Source organism: Agelaius phoeniceus, chromosome 3 (genome assembly GCF_051311805.1).
Source record: "Agelaius phoeniceus isolate bAgePho1 chromosome 3, bAgePho1.hap1, whole genome shotgun sequence".
NCBI lineage: Eukaryota > Metazoa > Chordata > Aves > Passeriformes > Icteridae > Agelaius > Agelaius phoeniceus.
Window position 1 is genome coordinate 2925729 of NC_135267.1, and position 23552 is coordinate 2949280.

The following is a 23552-nucleotide window of genomic DNA, read 5'->3' on the forward strand; positions in this document are numbered from 1 at the left end:
TCAAAATATGGCCTTGCAAAAAGACCAGATATTTTAGTGAATTAGAACTGTGCAAGATGCATTGTGGGGTAAAAATAAAGGTGATTGGTGTTAGAAGTGTTAGCAGCATTGTGTGGCAAAAGCTGGGAAACATTTCTAAGGTATTGTAACCAGGAAATAGGGTGGCTTCTGCTGCAGTGGTGTTGAGTTTTACATCTCTTACGTCTCACCCTCGTACAAGACTGAAAATGGAATAAAATTGTTTAAAAAGCCTCTCAGCTGCCCCATCTCTGTAAAAGCTGGGAAAACCAAGGAGTGTCCTGATCCAGGAGATGAGTTAACCCTTTCTGATCCAGGAGATGAGTTAACCCTTTCTGATCCAGGAGATGAGTTAACCCTTTCTGCACAGAGAGGATCCAAGTCCTGTTCTTCAGAGAAGCAAAGGGAGCTCGTGGTGTCCCCACCCCACCCTGCTTTTCCCCCCAGCCCATTGGGGTAGAATCTCTCCCCTTTGGCAAAGATGGAAATTTGGTTCCTTCTCCTGAGGGCTCATTCCCAGCTCTCCTAAGGGCACCCTCCAGGCTTTTTTCCCCTGACAGAGACCTGACATGAGCAATGAGGCACCCAGGTTCTTGCAGAGTTTGCTCTTTGCCCAGGAATCAATCCAGTTCACTGAGCTGAGCTGTCAGAACTTCTCCAAGGGCACAGGCATTCCTCATGTTTTCACCATCAAATGATATGTGACACTTAATTTAAAGCTTAAGCATGAAGCCTCACCAGCAAGGAGATTGCTGGAAGGTATTGATTTTGTTGCTTTTTTTGGTGTTTATGGATAAAAATGTATTTTAAAGTATTGGTAAAAGGACATTATTGCTGGGCAGACTCTGGATTTATGCTCTGGTTTAGTTTTCTCTCAGTTTTTTTTTAAGATTCATTTGTCCAGCGGGTCTGTGAACAACAAAATAATGGCAGGAAATGGATGTGATGGATTTGTGGGGTTTTGTGCTCCTCTAATCAAACAAATGCCAGGTTGTGGAACTGAATCACCTGGAACTGATTTTCTAACTGATTTTCTTCTCCTTCTAAAAGGAGTAGAAGCTTCTGATGTGGTCTCTTGGGTGCTTAGAGGCATTTTAGGTGTCTCCAAACTTTGCAAAGTGCTCAGGAGATTCATGGGTTTGAGCTCTGGGCCTTTTAGCTGATGGCAAAGCATTTTAAAGAGAATTAGTCCCAAACAAAAGTCAAAAATAACCAAAATAAGGCAGAGTCTGGGGTCTGGAGGAGTTGGAATTTGGTGCAGACCCAGCACTGGTGCTCTGCTCTGAGTTTGGAGCTCTTGCTGTGAGGGGAGGCGGGGGCTGGTGATGGGCTGGGGTCTCTCTTGGGATTCTCTGGCTGATTTTGTGTCCTCCTCACTGCTTGAATCCCCTTGGGAAGGAGAACTGCTGACTCCCTGTGCTGCAGCCAGGGCTGAGGGAACATCTTTCCTTGGGGTTCGACAAAGCTCTTGGCTCCAGACCACGAAGGAGCAAAGTTGTGGCAAAATTGGTCATTAAAATGCTGGAAGGGCAGGAGAAGCAGTGCTGGGAGAGAGATTGAGACCTCAGAGTCTGAAAAGGGACAGAGAGAGGGTTGGTGATGGCATCTCTGGGCTCTTCTGGGGGTGAGACCCACCAGGGCAGGGGTGGGAGCTGAAGGGAGACAATTCCCAAGGAGCAGGGCTGGTGTTTGAGAGGAGAGGTGGATTCTGCCACTCTGGCTGGGAGCTCCTGGCAGAGCTCACCCAGAGCCAGCCCCTCTGCCCTGGAGCTCACAGGGGGTTCATGGTGGTGACTTTGAGGGTTCCAGAATGGTTTGGGTGGGAAGGAACCTTAAAGCTCATCCAGTCCCACCCCTGCCATGGCCAGGGACACCTCCCACCATCCCAGGTTGATCCAAGCCCTGTCCAGCCTGGCACTGGATACTGCCAGGGATCCAGGGACAGCCACAGCTTCTCTGGGAATTCTATTCCAGGGCCTCCCCACCCTCCCAGGGAACAATTCCTTCCCAATATCCCATTTATCCCTGCCCTCTGGCAGTGGGAAGCCATTCCCTGTGTCCTGTCCCTCCACCCCTTGTCCCCAGTCCCTCTCCTCTTGTATTTGCAGGGTTCCCAGATAAAGGAAGGAATGATGAATCTGACTCCATGTTCTTAGAAGGCTAATTTATTATTTTATACTATTTTATATTAAAGAATACTATATTGTATAACAGAATACTATACTAAACTATACAAAGAATACAGCAAGGATGCAGACAGAAGGCTAAAAGATAATAAAAACACAATAAAGAAAACTGGTGACTCTTTCCAGAGCCTCAAGACAGCTTGGCCATGATTGGCCAATAAGTTAAAACAATTCACATGAAACCAATGAAACAATCACCTGTTGGATAAACAATCTCCAAACACATTCCAAAGCAGCAAAACACAGGAGAAGCAAATCAGATCATTATTGTTTTCCTTTTTCTCTGAGGCCTCTCAGCTTCCCAGGAGAAGGATCCTGGGCAAAGAGATTTTTCCAGAAAATAGGATGGTGACACTCTCCAGCTCTCCTGGAGCCCCTTTGGGCTCTGAGCTCTCCCTGGAGCCTTCCCTTCTCCAGGCTGGGCTCACTCCAGCAGATCCAGCTCCTTCCCAGAGCAGGACACAGAGTGTGGAGTTGTCTCCTCCTGCTTCCCTCCACCCCATCCCCACCCTGATTCCTGCATCCCCTTTTCCAGCAGTTCCCAGGCAGAGAAGGAACCCCTGGGAGCATCTGCTGGCTCTGGATAACCCTTCAGCCAAGCCAGACCCTGAGCTGAGTTTTGTGATGCTTCTCCACCTTGGGAAGGAGCAGGATCAGGAGTTCCTGTACCAATGTTGTCCCTGCTTTTTCCATGTCCTGATGAAACCACAGAGCTCCTGGGGTGGGAATGCTGCTGGCTCAGCTCTGGCCCTGCTTTTCCATAGCCCAGAGCTGCCCAGTTTGCTCACTTGCAGTAAATTGTTGGTGCTTTTGATGGCTCTTCAGTGCAATATTCAACGTGTTTCTGCTGAGTTTTCCATCCCCCCTGGAGCTGTCAGCAGATGAAAGCTCCAAGACTGGCTTTCCATGGGAATTTAACCATCCCAGCTGTCACGCAGATCCCGATACAAATATTTCCACTGTTAATGGGTTCAGCGTGGGCTTTTTTGTGGGATCAGATGTAATCTTATTTAATGGAGTTCTCTTGCTGTGATGCTTTGGTCTTTTCACCAGGCTGGGCTTAATTTTTTAAATTAAGATTGTTCAGAGCAGAGGCAGGGAAAGGACTGGAGGGATTGAATGGGGTGGGAAATGTGGCATGGACAGAGTGGCTTTGGATCAGCTGAAAGTGTAAGAGCAGGGGAAAGGATGCAGGGTGGATGGGGCTGTCAGGAATGATGTGAAACTGTGCCAGGGGAGGGTTAGGCTGGATATCAGGAAAAGGTGCTTCCCTAGAGGGTGTCAGGCACTGGAACAGCTCCCCAGGGCTTGGTGACATTCCCAAGGCTGCCAGGAGCATTTGGACAATGCCCTCAGGGGTGCACAGGGTGGGATGGTTGGGGTGTCTGTGCAGGGACTGGACTGGGTGATCCTGGTGTGCTCCTTCCAGCCCCATGATTCTATCCCATGATTCTTGCAAGAGGGAGAAATTCAGGAGGATTTCCCAGGTGTGTGGCTGAGGTGGGGGAATTGCTGGAGCTGCTGCTGGGCTGAGCCAACACTTTGTGGCTTCGGAGCACTCCCCATCCCAGGGCCACTGTGGAGACCCTGGGGGACATTCCCTGGTTTAGGGAGACACAAGAAACTCCCCTCAAAAAGCTGTTAGACCCCATTGGCTCAGAGACCTTGGCACGGAGTCACAAACACCTGTGCCTTGGATTTTAGCCCATGGAAACAATTGCCAACCTTGTGTGAAGAGTTACAAGCCACAAGAGTTTGAGTAGAATGATAGTGAATTTTTCATGGGGTGAAAATGTAGAATTTTGGGGTTTTTAGAATGGGGGTTCAAGAGGCCAAGATGGAGGAATCTGGGCATGTCCTGTCCTTCTTCTCCTTCTTCTTGTCCTCCATCTTCTGATGTGATGTTGGCACTTTTGGATTGGTTTAGAGTAGAAGCTCACTGTCTAACACAGGTGATAGGTACTGGAAAATTATTGTAAATAAAGTACACCTAGTTTTGAGTTTAAAAAGATAACACCAGCCTGAGGGCGGGCACTGTGCCACAGCCCAACCTGCTGGACAGATCTCAGCAGGTCAGAGAAAGAATGTAATAGATGTATTAGATAAGAGAAAATGTAATAGATAAGAGAAAATAAACAACCTTGAAAACCAGAGCTGAGGAATCTCGACTTCTTCGGTTGCAGGGCTGGGAAAAAAGACTCTTTAATACCTCGGGAGCCATTTCAGTAACACAAAACCCGAGACTCACCTTGTGTTCTGCAGCCCCATAAATGTCACTGCCACCTGCAGGTGTCAGGGCCACCACAGCTGGCACAGCCCAGCCCCAAACCCCCACCTTGTGCCCTGCAGCCCCATAAATGTCCCTGATGCCACTGCCACCCGCAGCTGTCAGGGCCACTCTCGGAGTCTCTGTGGTCAGGATGAGCCCGAGATGTGTCAGAGTCTCTTTTCCCAGCCTGGCAGCTGAAGAGGGAGTCAGGATTCTTCTGTTCTGGTTTTCAAGGTTGTTTATTTGCTGTTGTCTATAAAATTCTTTCTCTGGCCTGCTCAGGTCCGTTCAGCAGGTCAGACAGTGGCACATTGACCACCTCAGGGTGCTGTTATCTTTTCATACTAAAAACCATGTGTACATTATTTACAATAATTTTCCAATACCTATCACTTTTGCTAGACAGTTTGTCTCCACTCTAAACCAATCCAAAAGTGCCAACATCACCCAGAAGATGGAGGCTAAGAAGGACAAAGAAGAAGGACAGAGCATGCCCAAATCCCTCCATCTTGGCCTCTGAACCCCCATTCTAAAAACTCAAAATTCTACATTTTCACCCTGTGATAAATTCACTAACATTCTATTCAAACTGGTGTGGCTTGTACATCTTCATACGAAGTTGGTAATTGTTTCCATGGGTTAAAATCCAAGGCTCAGGTGTTTGTGACTCTGTGCCAAGGTCTCTGAGCCCCCTGCCAGGGTCTCGAGTCCTCCAGGGCAGCCAGAGCAATGTCCTGGGTTCCCACAGGCCACCACAGCTGGCACAGCCCCAGCCCCTCACCCTGGGCTCTGCACCCCATAAATGTCAGTGCCACCTGCAGTCATCAGGGCCACCACAGCTGGCACAGCCCAGCCTCAAACCCTCACCTTGTGCCCTGCACCCCATAAGTGTCACTGCCACCTGTAGTCATCAGGGCCACCACAGCTGGCACAGCCCCAGCCCCTCACCCTGGGCTCTGCACCCCATAAATGTCACTGCCACCTGCAGTCATCAGGGCCACCACAGCTGGCACAGCCCCAGCCCCTCACCCTGGGCTCTGCAGCCCCATAAATGTCCCTGATGTCCCTGATGTCACCGCAGGTGGTGCGCACGGAGAAGAACAGCCTCAACAACCGCTTCCTGCCCTGGGATGAGATCGAGACCGAGGCCATCCTGTCCATCGACGACGACGCCCACCTGCGCCACGACGAGATCATGTTCGGCTTCAGGTGAGCCCTCCCCAAAACTGCTCCTCTCCACAGCCAGGATCTGCTCAGGGAGCAGCCAGGGACACAGTCAGGGCTTCAGGTGAGCCCTCCCCACAAACTGCTCCTCCCCATGGCCAGGATCTGCCCAGGGAGCAGCCAGGGGCACAGTCAGGGCTGGCACGTCCCTCCCCACAAACTGCTCCTCCCCACGGCCAGGATCTGCTCAGGGAGCAGCCAGGGGCACAGTCAGGGCTGGCACATCCCTTCCTGTGGCTTTGCAGCTCTGCTTCTTGGAGAAACACACATTAATGAGGTGGGGAACCTGATCCCCGTGAGGAAACCCCATTTGCCACATTTCTTAACCCAGCTCTTCAGCTTTTCCTGTGCTGATAATGGTCCTGGAATGGTTTTAAGGCCTGTGGTTTCCTAGGGTGGACAGAGCCTGGAAAACAAATCCAAGAGGCTTTCACTCCATCCATGAGCCAGAGACAAGGCCAGGATGATGCTCAGGTGGTGGTGGTGGCAGCTGCCACCCTCTGCTCCCTGTGACACTGGGGTGTGACAGTTCTTTGGGCACAGCAGGCAAAGGGAGATGATGTCCCCCAGGAGATGATGTCCCTCAGCAAAAGCAGATGATGTCCCCCACCAAAGGGAGATGATGTCCCCCAGCAAAGGGAGATGATGTCCCCCCAAAGGGAGATGATGTCCCCCAGCAAAGGGAGATGATGTCCCCAGCAAAGGCAGATGATGTCCCCCAGGAGATGATGTCCCTCAGCAAAGGCAGGTTGTGCTGCTCTCACTCCCACCCTGTTCTGCTCCACATCCAGCTTTCCCCTGACTTTTCCCTGGCAAAAGCTTCCTGCTCACAGGGATGAGGGGGCTCCTGCTGGGGAGCTTTGTGCCAGCTGCTCCAGCTGCTCCTGCAGCCAGAGCTCCCTCCCTGCCAGGAGCTGCTGGGGAGTGAGGGTGCCACAAGGAGCCACAAGGAGCCACAAGGAGCCACAAGGAGCAGGGGCTGCCATTCCCAGTCAGAGAGCACCCAGCAGCTGCCTGGGGGTGGGAGATGGGGACCAAAACCTGCTTGGGAGGGAAATTTAAAGGTACAAAATGCCTGGAAACGCACCAGGCTCCCTCAGAGAGATGAGAAATGAGGTGTGAGAGGGATTAAAGTGCAGGAGGAGGCGTCAGAATTCCTGGCTTCTCTTCCCTGCCCCATTCCAGGCTCTTTATCCAAACTTGGCTGTTTTCTCCCTTTTTTTGGTCTCTGTTTTGCTGATTAGCCCTGGAGAGCATCAAATGAAGGTCATTGAGTGCCCTGTGTTAATCTCACTCATATCCCTGCTTACAGACACCCAGTTCCCACAAAGCCTCCCTGTGTTAACACATTCCCAGGAGCTGCCCACAGCAACTGTGCTTTGTCAAAACTTTGCTCCAGGCTTTGATTTTTGGGGCCAAAAGCATCGTGTTTGCCACTCAGGAGGGAGCTGGAGGCAGCTCTCTGAGCACCCCCAGAACGATTCTCCAGAGAAATCCTGATTTTTGTGGCTGAGCTGGGAGGGAAAAAGTGAAGATGTGGGAGAAGTGAAATGGTTTCAACTTCCAGCTTTTCTAAACAATCACCCTGGATTGACAGAACTGCAGCAAACAAGTAATGGGGGGAAGACAGAGGCAGGGAAACTGCTGGTGGTGTTGATTCCTCAGGATAATCTTGGAATTTCAGTAATTGGAGGATGGAACAACAAACACGTTTATGCTCTGTCAGTGTAAGGAAAGCTCAGGGAATCTTCTGCTCTCCTCCTGCAGCTCTCCCAGAACAGGGCTTGTGGGACAAACTCACATCCAAATGAGGGAAAAAACACAAAACTGGCACTTACTGCCCAGTTTTGTGCCTGGCAAGAAGGGAAAACCCTTCTGTGTGCACAGGGAGTTCTCTCCTGCAGTCTGGAGTCACAGCTTGGGCGCTGAGCAGCAGGGAGGGGAATGAACCATCCAAAGGAAGCCAAGCACCCCTGCCTGTGGAAGCTGGGTTTGTTTCCCAGCTCAGGCATCAGGCAGTGACTTTTTCCTTAATTATTGCAGCCAGTGTTGCAGCTCTCCTGGGGGATTTCTCTGGAGGAGCGTGAGCTGCAGATGAGAGCAGAACATTAAGCAATCCCACGCTCCACATGCAAAATTCAGGATTTCATTCCCAAGGCTGGACTGTGAGCACGTGTCAGGGTGAGGGAGGCACTCAGGGCTCTGGAGGCTTTTCCTCTGGGGCCAGAGCCTAGGGAGCTGCAGTTTGGGATGAGGAGCATCCTTGGCATCCTTGGCAATCCAGGCCTTCCCTCAGGAGACACTGGGGCCTTCAGCATCTCAGCAGCTTTTCACAGAATTATGGAATTATGGAATTTCCAGAGTCCTGGAATGGTTTGGGTGGGAAGGGACCTCAAAGCTCATCCAGTTGCACCCCTGCCATGGCCAGGGACACCTTCTACTATCCCAGGGTGCTCCAAGCCCCATCCAATCTGGCCTTGAAGCTTTCCTTAAGGGAGGTTGATGTTATCTTGGCTTTACTGAGCTGCTGGGAGATGGAAAGTCCCAGCAATTTGGGGAAGAGGCCAGGAGATGTTGGGCTCCTCCCAGGCTGAGCCTGGGCTGCTCTGGCTTTAGTTTTCTTTTAAACCTCCAGAACAGCCCTTATGAGGTACAAAATCCCTGATTTATGGATTAGGAGCCCTTTCCCTGTGCATGAGCAGCTGGGCTGTGCTCTAGGACAGGAACACATTGAACACATTTTCCTTTTTGCCCTTTGGGCATTCCTTGGATAAGCAGTTGCCAAACTCCTTTATGTACAGACCCCTCCATCCCTCAGGAGCTCTGGGTGGGCTCCCAGGTCAGGGTCTCATGGGCAGTTCTGTGTTTGCAGGGTGTGGAGAGAGGCCAGGGATCGCATCGTGGGCTTCCCGGGCCGCTACCACGCCTGGGACATCCCCCACCAGTCCTGGCTCTACAACTCCAACTACTCCTGCGAGCTCTCCATGGTGCTCACTGGTGCTGCCTTCTTCCACAAGGTGAGACCTCCCCAGCCAGGGCTGCTCCTTCCTGCTCACAGCCACCTGAGGCTGCAGATCTGAGGGGTTGTGGTTTTTATAAGGACAAATGTGGGAGCTTTCTGCTCCTTCCCCTCATTTTCTCCAAACTGAAACACAGCCAGAACCTGGTCCTGAGTGCTGAGAAGGATCTGCAGTGGCTGTTCCTGCTGAATCCACAGCAGCACAGAACAGGATTTGAGGGGCTGGAACCCCCATTCCTCAATTCCTGAGCTTCCAGGAGAGGGTGGTGGCTGTGGGAGATTTGCTTCTGCTGTGGATCTCAGTGCGGGATCAACTCCATTATGGGGAACATCTCCACTGGGATCCTTGAGTTTTGAGCCAGCCACACCCCACATGTCCCACGTGTTGCTGTCACCTGTGGGGCACCTGGAGGACACTGTGCCTTTCCCTGTTGCAGTACTATGCCTACCTGTACTCCTACGTGATGCCCCAGGCCATCAGGGACATGGTGGACGAGTACATCAACTGCGAGGACATCGCCATGAACTTCCTGGTGTCCCACCTGACCAGGAAACCTCCCATCAAGGTAAAGCACCGGCAGCCAGGGCCTTGTCCCAGGGCTGGCACTGCTGGAGAAGCTCTGCCTGGGAAGTGGGTGGTGTCTGCTCCAGGGAAATCCAGCTGCAGTGGGAAAGCTCAGCCTTTGGAATCAGCCACAGAGCAGGTGAAGTGAGGTTTGACATTACAGGATTGATGAGACTGAATTCCCTGTCTGGTAGAAGATTCCCTGCCCATGGCAGAGATGATCTCTGCTCTGGAGCCAGGCTGGGAGAGCTGGGGGTGCTCACCTGGAGAAGAGAAAGATCCAGGGAGAGCTCAGAGCCCCTTCCAGGGCTCTCTCCAGGAGAGCTGGAGAGGGACTTTGGACAGGGGATGGAGGGACAGGACACAGGGAATGGCTTCCCACTGCCAGAGGGCAGGGATGGATGGGATATTGAGAAGGGATTGTTCCCTGTGAGGGTGGGGAGGCCCTGGCACAGGGGATCCACAGAGAAGCTGTGGCTGCCCCTGGATCCCTGGCAGTGTCCAAGGCCAGGCTGGAGCACCCTGGGACATTGGAAGGTGTCCCTGGCCATGGCAGAGGTGGGACAGGATGAGCTTTGAGCTCCCTTCCAACTCAACCCCTGCTGAGGTTCCCTCTGTATCCGAGCCCCCTGGCAGTGCCCGGGTTGGGCTGTGGGCACTGTGGCACTGACACCTCTGTCCCTCCTGGCAGTGCCTGGGCTGTGGGCACTGTGACACTGACACCTCTGTCCCTCCTGGCAGTGCCTGGACTGTGGGCACTGTGGCACTGACACCTCTGTCCCTCCTGGCAGTGCCCAGGCTGGGCTGTGGGCACTGTGGCACTGACACCTCTGTCCCTCCTGGCAGTGCCTGGGCTGTGGGCACTGTGACACTGACACCTCTGTCCCTCCCAGCAGTGCCTGGGCTGTGGGCGCTGTGGCACTGACACCTCTGTCCCTCCTGGCAGTGCCCAGGCTGGGCTGTGGGCACTGTGGCACTGACACCTCTGTCCCTCCTGGCAGTGCCTGGGCTGGGCTGTGGGCAGTGTGGCACTGACACCTCTGTCCCTCCTGGCAGTGCCTGGGCTGTGGGCAGTGTGGCACTGACACCTCTGTCCCTCCTGGCAGTGTCTGGGCTGTGGGCACTGTGGCACTGACACCTCTGTCCCTCCTGGCAGTGCCTGGGCTGGGCTGTGGCACTGACACCTCTGTCCCTCCTGGCAGTGTCCGGGCTGGGCTGTGGCACTGACACCTCTGTCCCTCCTGGCAGTGCCCGGGCTGTGGGCAGTGTGGCACTGACACCTCTGTCCCTCCTGGCAGTGCCTGGGCTGTGGGCAGTGTGGCACTGACACCTCTGTCCCTCCTGGCAGTGCCTGGGCTGTGGGCAGTGTGGCACTGACACCTCTGTCCCTCCTGGCAGGTGACCTCCCGCTGGACCTTCCGCTGCCCCGGCTGCCCCCAGGCGCTTTCCCACGACGATTCCCACTTCCACGAGCGGCACAAGTGCATCAACTTCTTCGTGAAGGTGTACGGGTACATGCCCCTGCTCTACACCCAGTTCCGCGTCGACTCGGTCCTCTTCAAGACCCGCCTGCCCCACGACAAGACCAAATGCTTCAAGTTCATCTAGGATGGGAGAGCTGGACCCTGCCAGCTCCCAGCTGAGGCAGAGAGGCCGGCACGGGGCTGCTTTGGTGGGCTGTGAGTGCAGAAGGCTGTGGCAAATGGGCCAGCCTGGATTGGGATGGGCTCTTCCCTCTTCCCAAAGTGACTCACCCGGACAGGGAACGGGACCCTGTGGCTGCTGTGAGGACACACCCACGGATCATACACTGAGGAATGGCTCGCTGGCCACTGGCTCTGCCCCTTCGCTAGCCAAGGGCAGCCGTTCTTTTTAATTATAATTATTGTTATTTAAAATGAAAGTGTTTTAGATTTGCCACGTGAGGCGCTTTTTTTGTTTTCTTTTCCCTCCCCTCTCCCCACCCCATTTTCCCCTCTGGACCCTTCGGCCCATCCCAGGGTGCTGTAGCAAGGCCAGGTTGGAGGTGTTTGGGTGCAGCATCAGGGCAGCTCCTGTTATCTTCTGTCCCCATCCTTCCTCCCATGGCACAGCCCTTCCCACCCACCAGATCCTGGCTTCTCTTGCCCTGTGGCTACTACTGAGGCCTCTCAGGTGTCACCTGGTGAGGAGCCCTTTGCTCTGCTCCCCACTCTGATCCCCTGGAGAGGGGTGAGGTTGGCCTGGATGGTCCTGCCTGGCTCCAGCTCTGGCCCTGTGCTGTTCCCGTGCTGCAGCCCAGGGGGTTCAGCTGCTGCTGTCTCAGTGTCTTTTCCCACCTTGTCCTGCTGATCCTCTAAAGACTGGGAGTGTGTTTGGGGCTTAGGGAAGATCCACCTGCAGCACAGCCAGGGCTGGGGGTGCTGCAGGCTCCTGGAGGCTCTGACCCTTCTCTGTGCTCAGCCTGGGTGTGCCAGAGCTGCAGTTCCCACTCTGCCTTGTCCCCATCCCAGAGCGCACTGTGCCCGTGTCGGGCTTGCCATGGGCCTCAGCACAGCTGCCTTAACCCCAGCCCATCCTCACAGCCTGGCTTTGGGCTGTGTCTGAGGTTTAATCCCAACAGGAGCTTCCCAGAATCCCATCTTCACACAGATCCTGTTGGGATCAGGTTCACAGCATGGGTTTGGAGCTGGTTCCTCTCCCCCAGAGCAAAATGCTGTCACACTGTGACCACCCAAGCTCAGCTGCTGCTCCATCCTGCCTCAGGCCCAGCTGGACATGAGGGAAGCACAGGAGGGAAGGGCAGAGCTTGGCCTCATGTGATGCTCTCCCTCAGCACATCCCAGGTGTTTGTGAGCAGCCTGGAGAAGCTCTTGCTGGGTAGGTGGGAAGGTGACACTTGTGTGGTCACCTCAATGTCCCTGGTTTTCCTGGATGTCACCCCTGGCGTGTCTCTGGTGTGTGGGAGCAGGGATGGTCCAGCAGCAGCTCCTGGGCTGATTCCCAAGGCCAGCCCTGCCCATGTTCCTCCTGCACTACATTTTGGGGCCTCTCCAAACTCCTCTCCCCAGGTTTTCCTATCAGCACTGACACTTCCTCCGTGGGAAGGGGAGGGAAGGAGCAGCCTGTTCCCAGCAGAGCCCACAGCTCGTGCCTTCACCAGCACCACTGACCACAGCAAAACACGGATCAAGAAATCTTTTCCTATGGTTTTCTTTCCCCCCTTTCCATTCCCTTTTTGTTTTAACATCAGATGCCCAAAATGCAGCACATGAAGTCTCAGAGTCTCCTTAAAAATGCCACGGGAAACTCCTGTGAGCCCTGGAACACCTGGAAGGATTCTCTGCCCCTGCCCAGGGTGGAAATGTGGCACTTGTGAGGAGCTGTGTCAGCTCCAGCATCCCCAAGGGGCCTGAGCTCCTCTTGCAGGGCTTTAATTCCTTCCTCATTAGTGGAGGTTCGTTAGCAGTGATGCCGTGGCTCAGGTACAGCCCAGGCCCGGGGTCAGCTCTGCCTTCCCAGCCCTCCTGGAGCACAGAGTGATGTGGGATGGACTGAACTTCATCCAAACACAGGCACTGCTCAGCAGCCTTCAGCCTTCCAAAATCCACAGGGAAATGTTACTCCAGTGAGAGCCTGGGGAGCATGGATGGGAAGTGTTGGCATTCCTTGTGGAGCTCAGGATGCTCAGGGTGTCAGAGCCCCAAGGCTGGGAATTCTGCTCTCTCTTGCTGAGTTTCAATTTGAGTTTCAATTCTGCTCTCCCTTGCTGAGTTTCAATTCGAGGCCAGTTGAGATCAGGGATTAGCAGAACAAATCCAGCTGTTCTTCCTCCCTCTCTTTGGCATTTTCCCAAGCTGTTTTTTTTTGTTGGGAGGGTCCCCCTGTCCACTGTGCTGGAGCAGGGACAGGATGTGCAGTGGGATCTCTCTCTCATGGGATGAATTCCTCCTTGCTCAGTGCCCCTAAAGGGAAGGATTTGGGGTGAAGGGGTAAAGAGGCTGCTCCTGGGAGATACCTGGGCAGTAGCAGCGTTGGGAGGGATGGAATTCTGTGGGGAAATGAAATGCCAGCAGGAACATCTTCCCCACCACAGGGCTGGTGCTGCCCCTCCCAGAGCTGCTGCAGCTCATTCCCATATCATCCCAAACACCATGGAACCTCCTGGGTTACAGGATTGGCCTTCACAGCCCAGCTTTCTGCTCCTGGGACATGCCAGCACCTGAGCTGTCCTGAGGCCCCTCCACCAGGGAGGAGCACATTTTTCCAGAGAGTGCTCCCTCCCGTGCCACCATCCCAACCATCCTTCCTTGCTCCCACCCGTTGTTCTCCCGGGATTTTCAGGGCATCCCAGGGTCACTCTGAAGCTCAGGTTTGGTTGGATGATCCATCCCAGCTCCTGGGGCGCGTGGCCTCCACCATCCCAGCCCTGAGGAGCCGGGGAGGGCTCTTGGCAGCTGCACCTTTTCCCTGTTGCAGAGTTTCTGCTGCTTCCCCCGGGCACGGAGCGAGGCCTTTCCCGCTGTAAATAGCAACGACCGAGGTGACACGGCCCCGGCCCCGCCCATGTCACACGGCCCCTGCCCTCCCCTTGTGCCCACGGTGCTGTGAGCACCGGGATTTCAAATCCAACAGGAACTGAGAGACAAGGAACACTCCTTCGACACGAGCACAATGTTGAGTTTTTTGTAAAAGGTTCCAATAAATGGAGAGTTTAACTTGGGAGAGTCTTGGTGCCTCTTTGCTGGGGCTGGGAGAGGGGCCCAGCAACGGGGCTGTTGCTGCTCCTGGCCCTGGGACACCCCAAAACTTGGGACACCCCAAAACCAGGCATGTCGTGGGCTTCTGTTCCCACGGGGCAGGTGAGCTGGTCTGGAATGCTGGAAACTCCTCAGGGATGGCAGTGCCTGGAGCTAAACCCCACCGTGTCCCTGGTGAGCTCATGGCTGGGCCAGGAGAGCCCCTGGGAGGGGTTGGACCCTGAGTGGCTTCCAGGGATATCCCATCCCAGTTGTGCTGCTTGGGTGGGTGTTTGTAGGCAATTAAAGCAAACCTGCCCATCCTTGCCTGGGGATCCAGAGCCCAGAACCTTTAGGGACAGTTCCTGTGGCATTGCTGGCTCAGGATGCTCCTGGTTCCTCCTGTGCAGGAGGCCGAGTGGAAAAACCAAAAGGATCCACGAGGTTTGTAAAGAGATTCCCAGCTTCAAACCTGCAGGGGAGGAATGGAGCCAGCTGGGCCATGAGCCATGGGATCCCCTCCATGCTGGGCTGGGAATCCCCCAGGATTTCCTGCATGTGGCTGGATTTCCTCTCTTCCTTCCTGCTGGCTTTTGTTTTTTGCCCTCCCTCCTGAGCAGCTGCTTCCTCTGTGGTCACTTTTTACCCCTGTTGTCATTTTTCACCTTCTTTCACTTCCTGCCCTTGCTGCTGCTCCCACTGGGAATTGTGTCCTTTCTTTTCCCTTCTGCCTTGGAGTAAGGCGTGCTTTGTGCTTGGGTTTGTTTCCAGGAGAGGTTTCAGGGAAACTCCAGAGGATTTCAGTCCTGGAGGGAGGAGGTGGATGCTCAGCCTCCCAAATGCCTGTGGTTTCTCCCCAGAGCATTGCAGGGAGGCAGGGCCATCCCTGGCAGGGAAGGGCACAGAATTCCCCACTCCAGGACCCTGGCCTGGCAGCAGCAGTGGGATTTTGGTTTGGGATATGGCTCCCAAATGAGCCCAGCAGCATCTTGGGCATGGACTCAGGTGGAGCCCATCTTCTCCTGAGGCTTTTCCTGAGGTAAAAATCTCCTGATCAATATTTTTTCCTGCTGTAACTGCTGTGTTTGGTGAGCGGAGCCACAGCTCCGGTTCCATTTCCGTTTCTCTGTGAGGGTTTGTGCCCTGGGATGAGGAAACAGAGGCGATAAATCCTGTTAATAATTCCCTCCCTGCTCCCAGAGGGAGGGCAAGGTGAAGTGCTTTACACTCCACTCCTCTGCACTACAAAGTGCCCTCCATTTTCCCTTCTGGATGATGCACTCCTTGATAAAAACCAATTTCACTGGAATTGCTCCCGTTCCCCTGTTCTGAGCAGTGCCATGAAAGCCACCAGCTCCTTCCTGCTGGAGGCCAGCAAAGGATCTGATGCCACCCATTCTGGGTGACTGGCCCCAGGTGATGGCTCCTTGAGGGAGCACCTGTCCCCTTCATGGTCTTCTGAGGTCACAGTCCATGGATCCTTGAGGGATGGGGTCACAGTCCATGGATCCTCGAGGAATGAACTCACACTCCATGGATCCTTGAGGGAACAATTCACAATCCATGGATCCTCGAGGGATAAGGTCACAGTTGATGGATCCTTCAGGGATGACATCACAGTCCATGGATCCTTGAGGGATGAACTCACAGTCCATGGATCCTTGAGGGATGAACTCAAGGTCCACAGATCCTCAAGGGATGAGATCGCAGCTGATGGATCCTAGAGGGATGGGGTCACAATCCATGGATCCTTGAGGGAAGAATTCATAATCCATGGATCCTTGAGGGATAAGGTCACAGTCCATGGATCCTTGAGGGAAGAATTCACAATCCATGGATCCTTGAGGGATAAGGTCACAGTCCATGGATCCTTGAGGGATGGGGGTCACAATCCATGGATCCTTGAGGGACGGGGTCACAGTCTATGGATCCTTGAGGGATGGGGTTACAGTTCATAGATCCTCAAACAATGAGTTGATAGTTCATGGATTCTTGAGGGATGAACTCACAGTCCATGGATCCTCAAGGGATAAGGTCACAGTTGATGGATCTTTGAGGGATGGGATCTTTGAGGGATGGGATCACAGTCCACGGATCCTTGAGGGATGAACTCAAGGTCCACAGATCCTCAAGGGATGAGGTCGCAGCTGATGGATCTTTGAGGGATGGGGTCAAAGTTCATGGATTCTTGAGGGATGGGGTCAGTGTTCGTGGATCCTAGAGGGATGGGGTCACAGTTCATGGATCCTCAAGCACTGAATTCATAGTTCATGGATCCTCGAGGGATGAACTCACAGTCCATGGATCCTTGAGGGATGAACTCACAGTCCATGGATCCTTGAGGGATGGGGTCACAGTCCATGGCCCCCAGGTGACAGCTCACCTGTGACAGGTGACAGGGCCTGTCAGATCCCACCTTTCCCACCATGAGCCTGCCCAGGCCATGATGTGCAGCCAATCCCAAATCCCTCTGCTTTCATTCCCACTCCTCCCAAAGGCTGAGCTGCTGGTGGGGCACAGATCCAGCACCTGGCCCCAGTTTCCCTCTGCTCCTCCTGTCCTGGTGGCCACAGAGGGGACAGATCCCAGTGACAGTGACTGAACCTGGGCAGGGACCTGGCATTGACTGATCTGGTCCAGTTGTTTTCATTTTCACTTCACATTAATGGAGTGAAACCACAATGAACTCCTCTCTACCCAGGCACAGCTGCTCCATAAAAGCCATCCAAGAGCAGAAATCTGATTTTAACCTTTCCTCCCCATTATTTCTGTGGGAGCACAGGGTTGGGAAGTCACTGGGAATGAATCACTTGCCACTAATTGTGTTTAATGAGGAGAGCAGCTCAGGGAGGGATGTGGGATCCAGGGAATGGGGATGGCCATGGCACAAGGGCCAAGGGGATTTATTTTCCCTTCTGGAAGAAGGAGAGTGAATGAAGCCAGGAACCTTTGCTGTTCTTTGGCCATTAAATTCTGGATAAAGCCTGGATTGCATCCATGGTATTCTTCCCCTGGCAGCACCCTGGGCTGCCACAGTTCCCTCTGCAGGACTAACCCAGCCCAAAGAAATGCTATTTGTTTTTCTCTCTCTGTGCAGAAGGAACAAGCACTTCTTTTTCCAGTTTAAGTAGGGTTTCTCATTAAAGAATTCCCCTCCCAGCATGTTCGTTTCTCCAGCACACACAACTTAAATATAACAAAACAATCCACTCTCAGCTGCTGGACTGATGGAACAATGAGAAATTTTCCTGCTCAAAATGACAGGAAGAAAAATGTAAAAGCTTTTAATTTTGACTTTCTCCCCCTGAGGAGGGTGGGAAAGCCTTGGGAATATGAAAAGGAAGGCACTGGAGCAGTGGGATCAGTGCTGGAGCTGAGGTAACCAGCAGAAAGATGAGTTTATCCCACTACTTCTCTGGGTTAGGAATAATCCCTTTGGAGTTTATTAAAGTGAAATTATCCCAGTCCTTTGTTTTTAAGTGATGCTAAAGCAGCAAAGCTGCAAGCCCTGATGAGGATTTAATTCCACTGGCCCAAGTTTTTCCTGTTGGTGACACCACTCCTCACACAGCCATGACACACACAGGATAAAGGTGTGGGTGCTGGGATCTGCACACCCAACCCAACAGAAATTCTTCATGGGAATGAGATGGGATGGGGGCACTGCAGAGGCAAAGAGATTTTATCACAGAGCTGCTTCCACTGCCTGCATCTCCTCAAAGGGATGAACTGGAGGAGCAGCTTTATTTCCCAAAGGTGTCAGGACAAGGATGTGGAATGGGCATGGAGAGGCTTTTATAAACCACAGGATGTGCTCCCCCTTGGGCAGTCTCACTCTGCTTTTTATTTTTAACACCAAATAAATACAAAACAATCCAATAAAAAATGAACAGCAGTAAATCTGAGAAATGGGTTGTCTTTAAGAGCAATACTATTGACTGAGGTGAGGCCCCAAATATGTGATTTGGGGAGGGAAAAGCCTCCCCAGGTCTGCAGTACAGATGGCTTTGGATAAATGACTCAGAATTCCATCCAGGATTTGAGATGGGGGGGGCTGAAAGGACAAGTTTTTGGAAGGTAGAAACAAGAGGCACTTAAATCTCAAAAGGTTTTTTATGAGCATTAGGAATTTTCCTACTTTATGGACTTCCCTAAGTGGCTCCCTGAGGTGTTCCCTCCACTGCTGATGGAGGAACCCAGGAGGAACCAGCTTCAGTGAAGGGCCTGGAGCTCCATGGACAGATCTGGATGTAACAGGTGAGGCTGCAGCATCAATAAACACTTGAATTCCTACAGGATTAAGCTTTTCCAAAGTGCCTCTGCTGGTGCAGGGAATGGCCAGGCTCTTCCCACTGTTCTCCATGTCCACCAGACCCCCTTTTTTCCATTTTTATTTGTACAATCTTTGCCTCACCAGCTCTCCTGTTCTTGTGCCGGGGAAGGACACATGAAGAACACACAGGGAGGAGAGGCAGGGAATGGGATCTGGGGATTGGGAAGAAGCAGTGGGAGGAAAAAGGCCATTGTTCCAATATTCCTGCAGAGTTCTGTCAGGTGAAGGACTGGGGCAGAGACCGCTGAGGGACACAGGGGAGCAGCAGTTCACCCTGGTGGAAATAAACACTCCAGTTATTTACTCTGCAGCTCCTATCTCCTGTAAGATTCCCAGCTCCCAATTTTACACAACAGGAATCTCCTCCAAAGTATTCCAAAACAGCTTAAAAATAAGATTTAAAAAATAGATATTTAAAAATACTCCCTTGCTCCTCCATGAAGGGGAAGGTGGTTTCTGGTCTCTCTGAATCACAAAATTCTCTCTCTCTCTCTCTCTCTCTCTCTCTCTCCTTGGACTCCAAGTTCTGCTGCTCCAGGCTCTCTCCTTGCAAAGCCTCCTGATGTCCATGAACTAAAATTTCTGCAGGAATTTGAGCACCAGGTCCCTCAGTTTGACCCTCAGGGGCTCATCATTGTCACAGATGATGTGGGTGGAGTCCTCCTCCAGCTGGATCAGGGTCTCTGCCTCCTGCAGCAGCACAATGTGGCCCTTGGCCGTGTCCTCCACCTTCACATCACTGAAGCCGTGCTGGATTTGGGGTGGGAGGGGGAGAGAGAGGGAAATCAGCACAGCTCAGGAAAACTGGGACAGAGGAGAGAGGGAATTTCCCCCAGGGCACAGGGGTGAGGGATTTAATGGAATCACAGATTGGTTTGGCTGGGAAAGGCCTTAAATCTCATCCAGTGCCACCTCCTGACATGGCAGGGACACCTTCCACTATCCCAAACTGCTCCAAGCCCTGTCCACCCTGGCCTGGGACACTGCCAGGGATCCAGGGACAGCCACAGCTTCTCTGGGAATTCTATTCCAGGGCCTCCTCACCCTCCCAGGGAACAATTCCTTCCCAAATTCCCATCCATCCCTGCCCTCTGGCAGTGGGCAGCCATTCCCTGTGTCCTGTCCCTCCATCCCTTGTCCCAAATCCCTCTCCAGCTCTCCTGGAGCCCCTTTAGGCCCTGGAAGTCTGCAATCTTTTATCTCCTGCAGGTGAGAATGAGATTCCACAGAGCAGCAACCAAATTTGTGCAGCTTCCTCAGGAGGCTCCTCCACCAGTGGAGACATTTCCAGGATCTGTTCTTCACTTGGTCACCTTCTTACTAATCTCGTGGAAATTTAAATTGTTAAATGCTTTTGAGACTCCCTCAGCTGCTGAATCCAAAAGTTCTGTGAGGCAAATCATCCACCCAAAAGCTCTGCTTCCATGGGAAACAGGAGGGGATCACTGACATGAACCCTGCACAGCAGGACAAAGCTCCACAGGGAACAATTCCCTCTGTTCTGAACTGCAGGGACACCCTGGAGCACTTTAGCAACTCACTGGCCTTTCTCCATTTCAAGCTGCACTAAAATGATTCCCCCCCTCTCTGCTACCAGAGCAGCACCTCTGAGATGTGCAGAAATCTGCTGGAATCCCACCTGCCACCAAAGACTCCTCACCTTCTCCAGAGTCTGCACAAACTGGTCCATGGGGATGGAGCCACTCAGCAGAGGCTTCAGAGATTTGCACTCGGGCACATCATCACTCACCCGCTTCCTCTTCTTGCTGGCAGGAGGCTGGGGAGGTTTTGGAGGGAGCTGATGGATGAGAAGGAAAAAAAAAGGATACAACAGGTTGGGAAACAGGCAGATTTCCCACTCTAAAGGATGCAACAGGTTGGGAAACAGGCAGATTTCCCACTCTAAAGGATGCAACAGGTTGGGAAACAGGCAGATTTCCCACTCTAAAGGATGCAACAGGTTGGGAAACAGGCAAATTCAGAGAGAGCAGCTACTCAGGGAATGAGAACATGGCTTAGCTCCAGCCATTTATGAGGACTCTGGCATTTTAAGCCCAGGTCTAAGTTTATTTGGCAGCAGGAATGAGTGGAGAAGGGAGAAAATGAAAAACAGCAGCCTCAGACCAATTCCATTGCAGCACTTCAAGGCTCCCAGAGCTGCTGAGGGTTTCCAGGGAAGCAGCTTGGGAAGAGGGGGGCAGCCTGTCTGCTGTGCTCTGACAGAAACCCTCACCAACCTTCACATCCCTGACATTTGCACACTGGGCTGTCTCCCCAAGTGTCCTGGGCCCAGCCAGCTCTGCTGCCCAGTGTGGGAAGGGTTGCTCAGTGAGGCCCTGCAGGCTCATGGCTCTGAAAGGGGACCAGGGCAGGTCCCTGGACATCACCTCCTCCTGCAGAGCACTCATGCCAGGAATTTCAGTGCCAGCCTGAAGAGGGTGGCAGGAAGGGAGAGTAGAGGTGTACAGCCTCCAGGGAAACTGAGGGCAGATGGTCCCTTCCCAAGCAGGAAGGGAGAGTAGAGGTGTACAGCCTCCAGGGAAACTGAGGGCAGATGGTCCCTTCCCCAGCAGGAAGGGAGAGTAGAGGTGTACAACCTCCAGGGAAACTGAAGGCAGATGGTCTCCCTTCCCCAGCCTGATGTCCCAGGTCATCTCTCTAACCCTTGGTCCTGAGAGGTTTGACTGATGCTGCTCCTGACTGTGGAAGACAGCAGGATGATCTGTAGCCTCTCTTCAGGAATTATCTCACTTCCCCATTCATCTCAGCCAGGCACATGGCCAAGGAAAAGAGGGCAGAGAGATTTATTTGCATCCCACTCCCTGCTCTGGGTGTAATTCCTCACCTGCACATGCCAGGGCAAAGCCTCTGCCAAGGGCTCTGCCCCAGTGGGAAGGAGCTGCAGCAGGGGTCCTGGATTGCAGGAAAAGCCAGAGTAAGGATATTTTTCTCCATTCCCCATCAGACTGTACCTGCAGCACGTGTTTGTTGTCCTTAGTATGCAGCACAGCAGAAACTGTTGCCAAGGAAATACCAGGCTTGATCTCCAAGGGCACGAGGGAATCTGCAAGCTGAAGCAAAAGGAGATTTTGTTCAGCAAGTGATCAGCTCAAAATGTGCATGAACCCAGCTGTGAGATAAATTGGCAGTGTGGTATTTTTAAACATGGGCTAATGAACTGTAAACACAAAGCCACGCATAGACTGAGAGCTCCTCGGACCTGCCCAGCCTCCTTCCAGCTCCCAAAATTATGGATTTCACACCATGAGCAGAGCACCACGAGGTTTGCAGGAACCAGGGCTGGTCTCAAAAACCATAATAAACACAAAGAACCCTTGTGTGAAAAGACAATTGCTTCATTAATAATTTTAGTTAGCAAAACTCGTGGTCTAATCCAGCATTATTATGTTTGTGATGCTGATGGACAATGAAAAATCAGTGAGTTTACTTTCAGTCCCTGGCTGCAGAATATCTGGAATAAGAACTGTTTGTCCTTAAAACCCCAATGTTTTCAGTCAACCCACTGTTGATTAGTTTGAAATTATTCCAACAATGCTGCACAAAACCCTCTTCACTGCCTTTTTATGTAATTCTTCCCTGAAAGACATAAAATCTAGTTTTGGCTTGGAGCTTGGATCTAACACTGCTGGCAGTGCCTGGAGTGGGCAGTGCTGCACCTGCTGAGACCAGAGGAAGTTGGCCAGTTGGGAAGAACCTCTTCCAGCCACTTTTCCAAAGGAATTCTACAGAAAACAGTGCTCATGAATGGAGGAAATGATTCCCTTTTCCCCTCCAAGGGAATTGAAGGTGCCAGGATGCCCAGTCCTTTTGCCATGAAAGCACTGAGAGAGTTTTTCTGTTGGCTGGATGGGGGCAAAGTTCTTCTAATAAGTTCTGCAAATCTCACCTTCCACTGTTAAAGCTGCAGGAACATTTTTAGAGCAGCTCTTTGGCATAAAGCAGTTGGTGTGTTGGAAAAACACAGGCTACATTAAAAATCCCTGAATTCTGTCTGTATTCAGCTGTGGTGAATCCTAGAAATCCAAACTTGATGGGGCAATTCAGCTCACTGTTACTCTGGGACTCTGTTCAAGATCTTTAAAGCAGGCAATTTGAATACAGCCTTTATGGTCTGTTGTTGAAGGCAAAGAGAATGAAAATATAATGACAATCATTGCTTCAGATTTCTCCTGGGCTCTAAGCACAGCAGCACTTGCAGCAGGGAGTTCTGCTGCCTTCCCAGTGGTTGAAGGCACTTTCCATTCCAACCACCTTCCTGAGGAGGATCAATACAAACCAGGCTCTGATGGAGAGCAAAATGACAAATCCTGTGAAGAGAAAGATCCTTAAAGAACAGGGAGTGGCTTGGAACCAAAGTCTTCTCCTGCCACTGAAGTATTTTGCTATTAACATTTCTGCAGGTTTTAAACAGGCTAAATAGCAACACTTGGATTCTTTACAGTCAGAAGGACAGTAGGACAGGCATTCATTTTGATTTCCTCCCCAGCTCACAGCCCTCTCCATGTGGCAGCCAATCCTTTTATTACAGAAACTCAGTGACCCAAAGCAAAAAGGTCATTTAATCACATCCAGTAATTCACCCACCAAGGCCAGGCAGCACTGCTCCACTCCTTTCAAGTGACCTCCTGCAAACACAAATCACAGAACTCCTCCAGAATGCTGCATTAAAGAAATCCTTTTCACAGAGGCAGCAAGTCTTGTCTGAACTCCAAGCTATGGCAACTCCACTGTTTCCCCTCACAAATGGTTTCAAACTTTAATTCTCCTGGCAGCCAGGAAGCCGTGTCTCATTTCAAGGTTGAATTTGTCCAACTTGCAGTGGCTGGCTCTTGTTGTGCCTTTGTGTGTGAGATTGAAAAGCCCCCCACCAAGCAGGAATAAATGAGTCTTCCTTCCAGTCATTATCCCGAGCCCAGTGTCACATGCTGGCACCAGGAAAGCCACCAAAGCAGGGACACTGAGATCTAACAGCACATTAATCAGTCCCCTGCCCATGGATGAGCACTTGGACTGCCTTAGGAGAAATCTGGGGGGGATGTGTGCAGTATTTCAGTTTTTAGCTGGGGATGTTCTCCTCCGGTGATCAGAGCTGTCTGCCCATGCTAAAGCAGAGGAAAGATATTTTTACCATGAATTTTTACCATGAAATATTTTTACCATGAAGTCTTTCCTGAAGGGTTGCATTTTCCACCCCAAAAG

At 52.3% G+C, this 23552-nt stretch overlaps 2 protein-coding genes across 11 annotated transcripts in view; one reads left to right on the forward strand and one right to left on the reverse strand.

Moving 5' to 3' along the window:
• Nucleotides 1-13983, forward strand: part of EXTL3 (exostosin like glycosyltransferase 3) — a 150171-nt gene extending 136188 nt beyond the window's left edge. For all 10 annotated transcript variants that reach the window (XM_077176476.1, XM_077176478.1, XM_077176474.1 and 7 more), the window contains 4 exons: nt 5555-5682; nt 8570-8714; nt 9154-9282; nt 10680-13983. In XM_077176476.1, coding sequence (XP_077032591.1) covers nt 5555-5682; nt 8570-8714; nt 9154-9282; nt 10680-10889 — 612 coding nt within the window. In that variant the 3' untranslated portion in view covers nt 10890-13983. The remainder of the gene's footprint in view (nt 1-5554; nt 5683-8569; nt 8715-9153; nt 9283-10679) is intronic.
• A 3837-nt stretch (nt 13984-17820) lies between these two features.
• Nucleotides 17821-23552, reverse strand: part of INTS9 (integrator complex subunit 9) — a 60817-nt gene continuing 55085 nt past the window's right edge. Inside the window, exons 15-17 of the mRNA XM_054629613.2 lie at nt 21305-21403; nt 19993-20130; nt 17821-19082 (exon numbers count right to left, since the gene is read on the reverse strand). Of these exons, the coding sequence (XP_054485588.1) occupies nt 18906-19082; nt 19993-20130; nt 21305-21403 (414 nt within the window). The 3' untranslated portion in view covers nt 17821-18905. The remainder of the gene's footprint in view (nt 19083-19992; nt 20131-21304; nt 21404-23552) is intronic.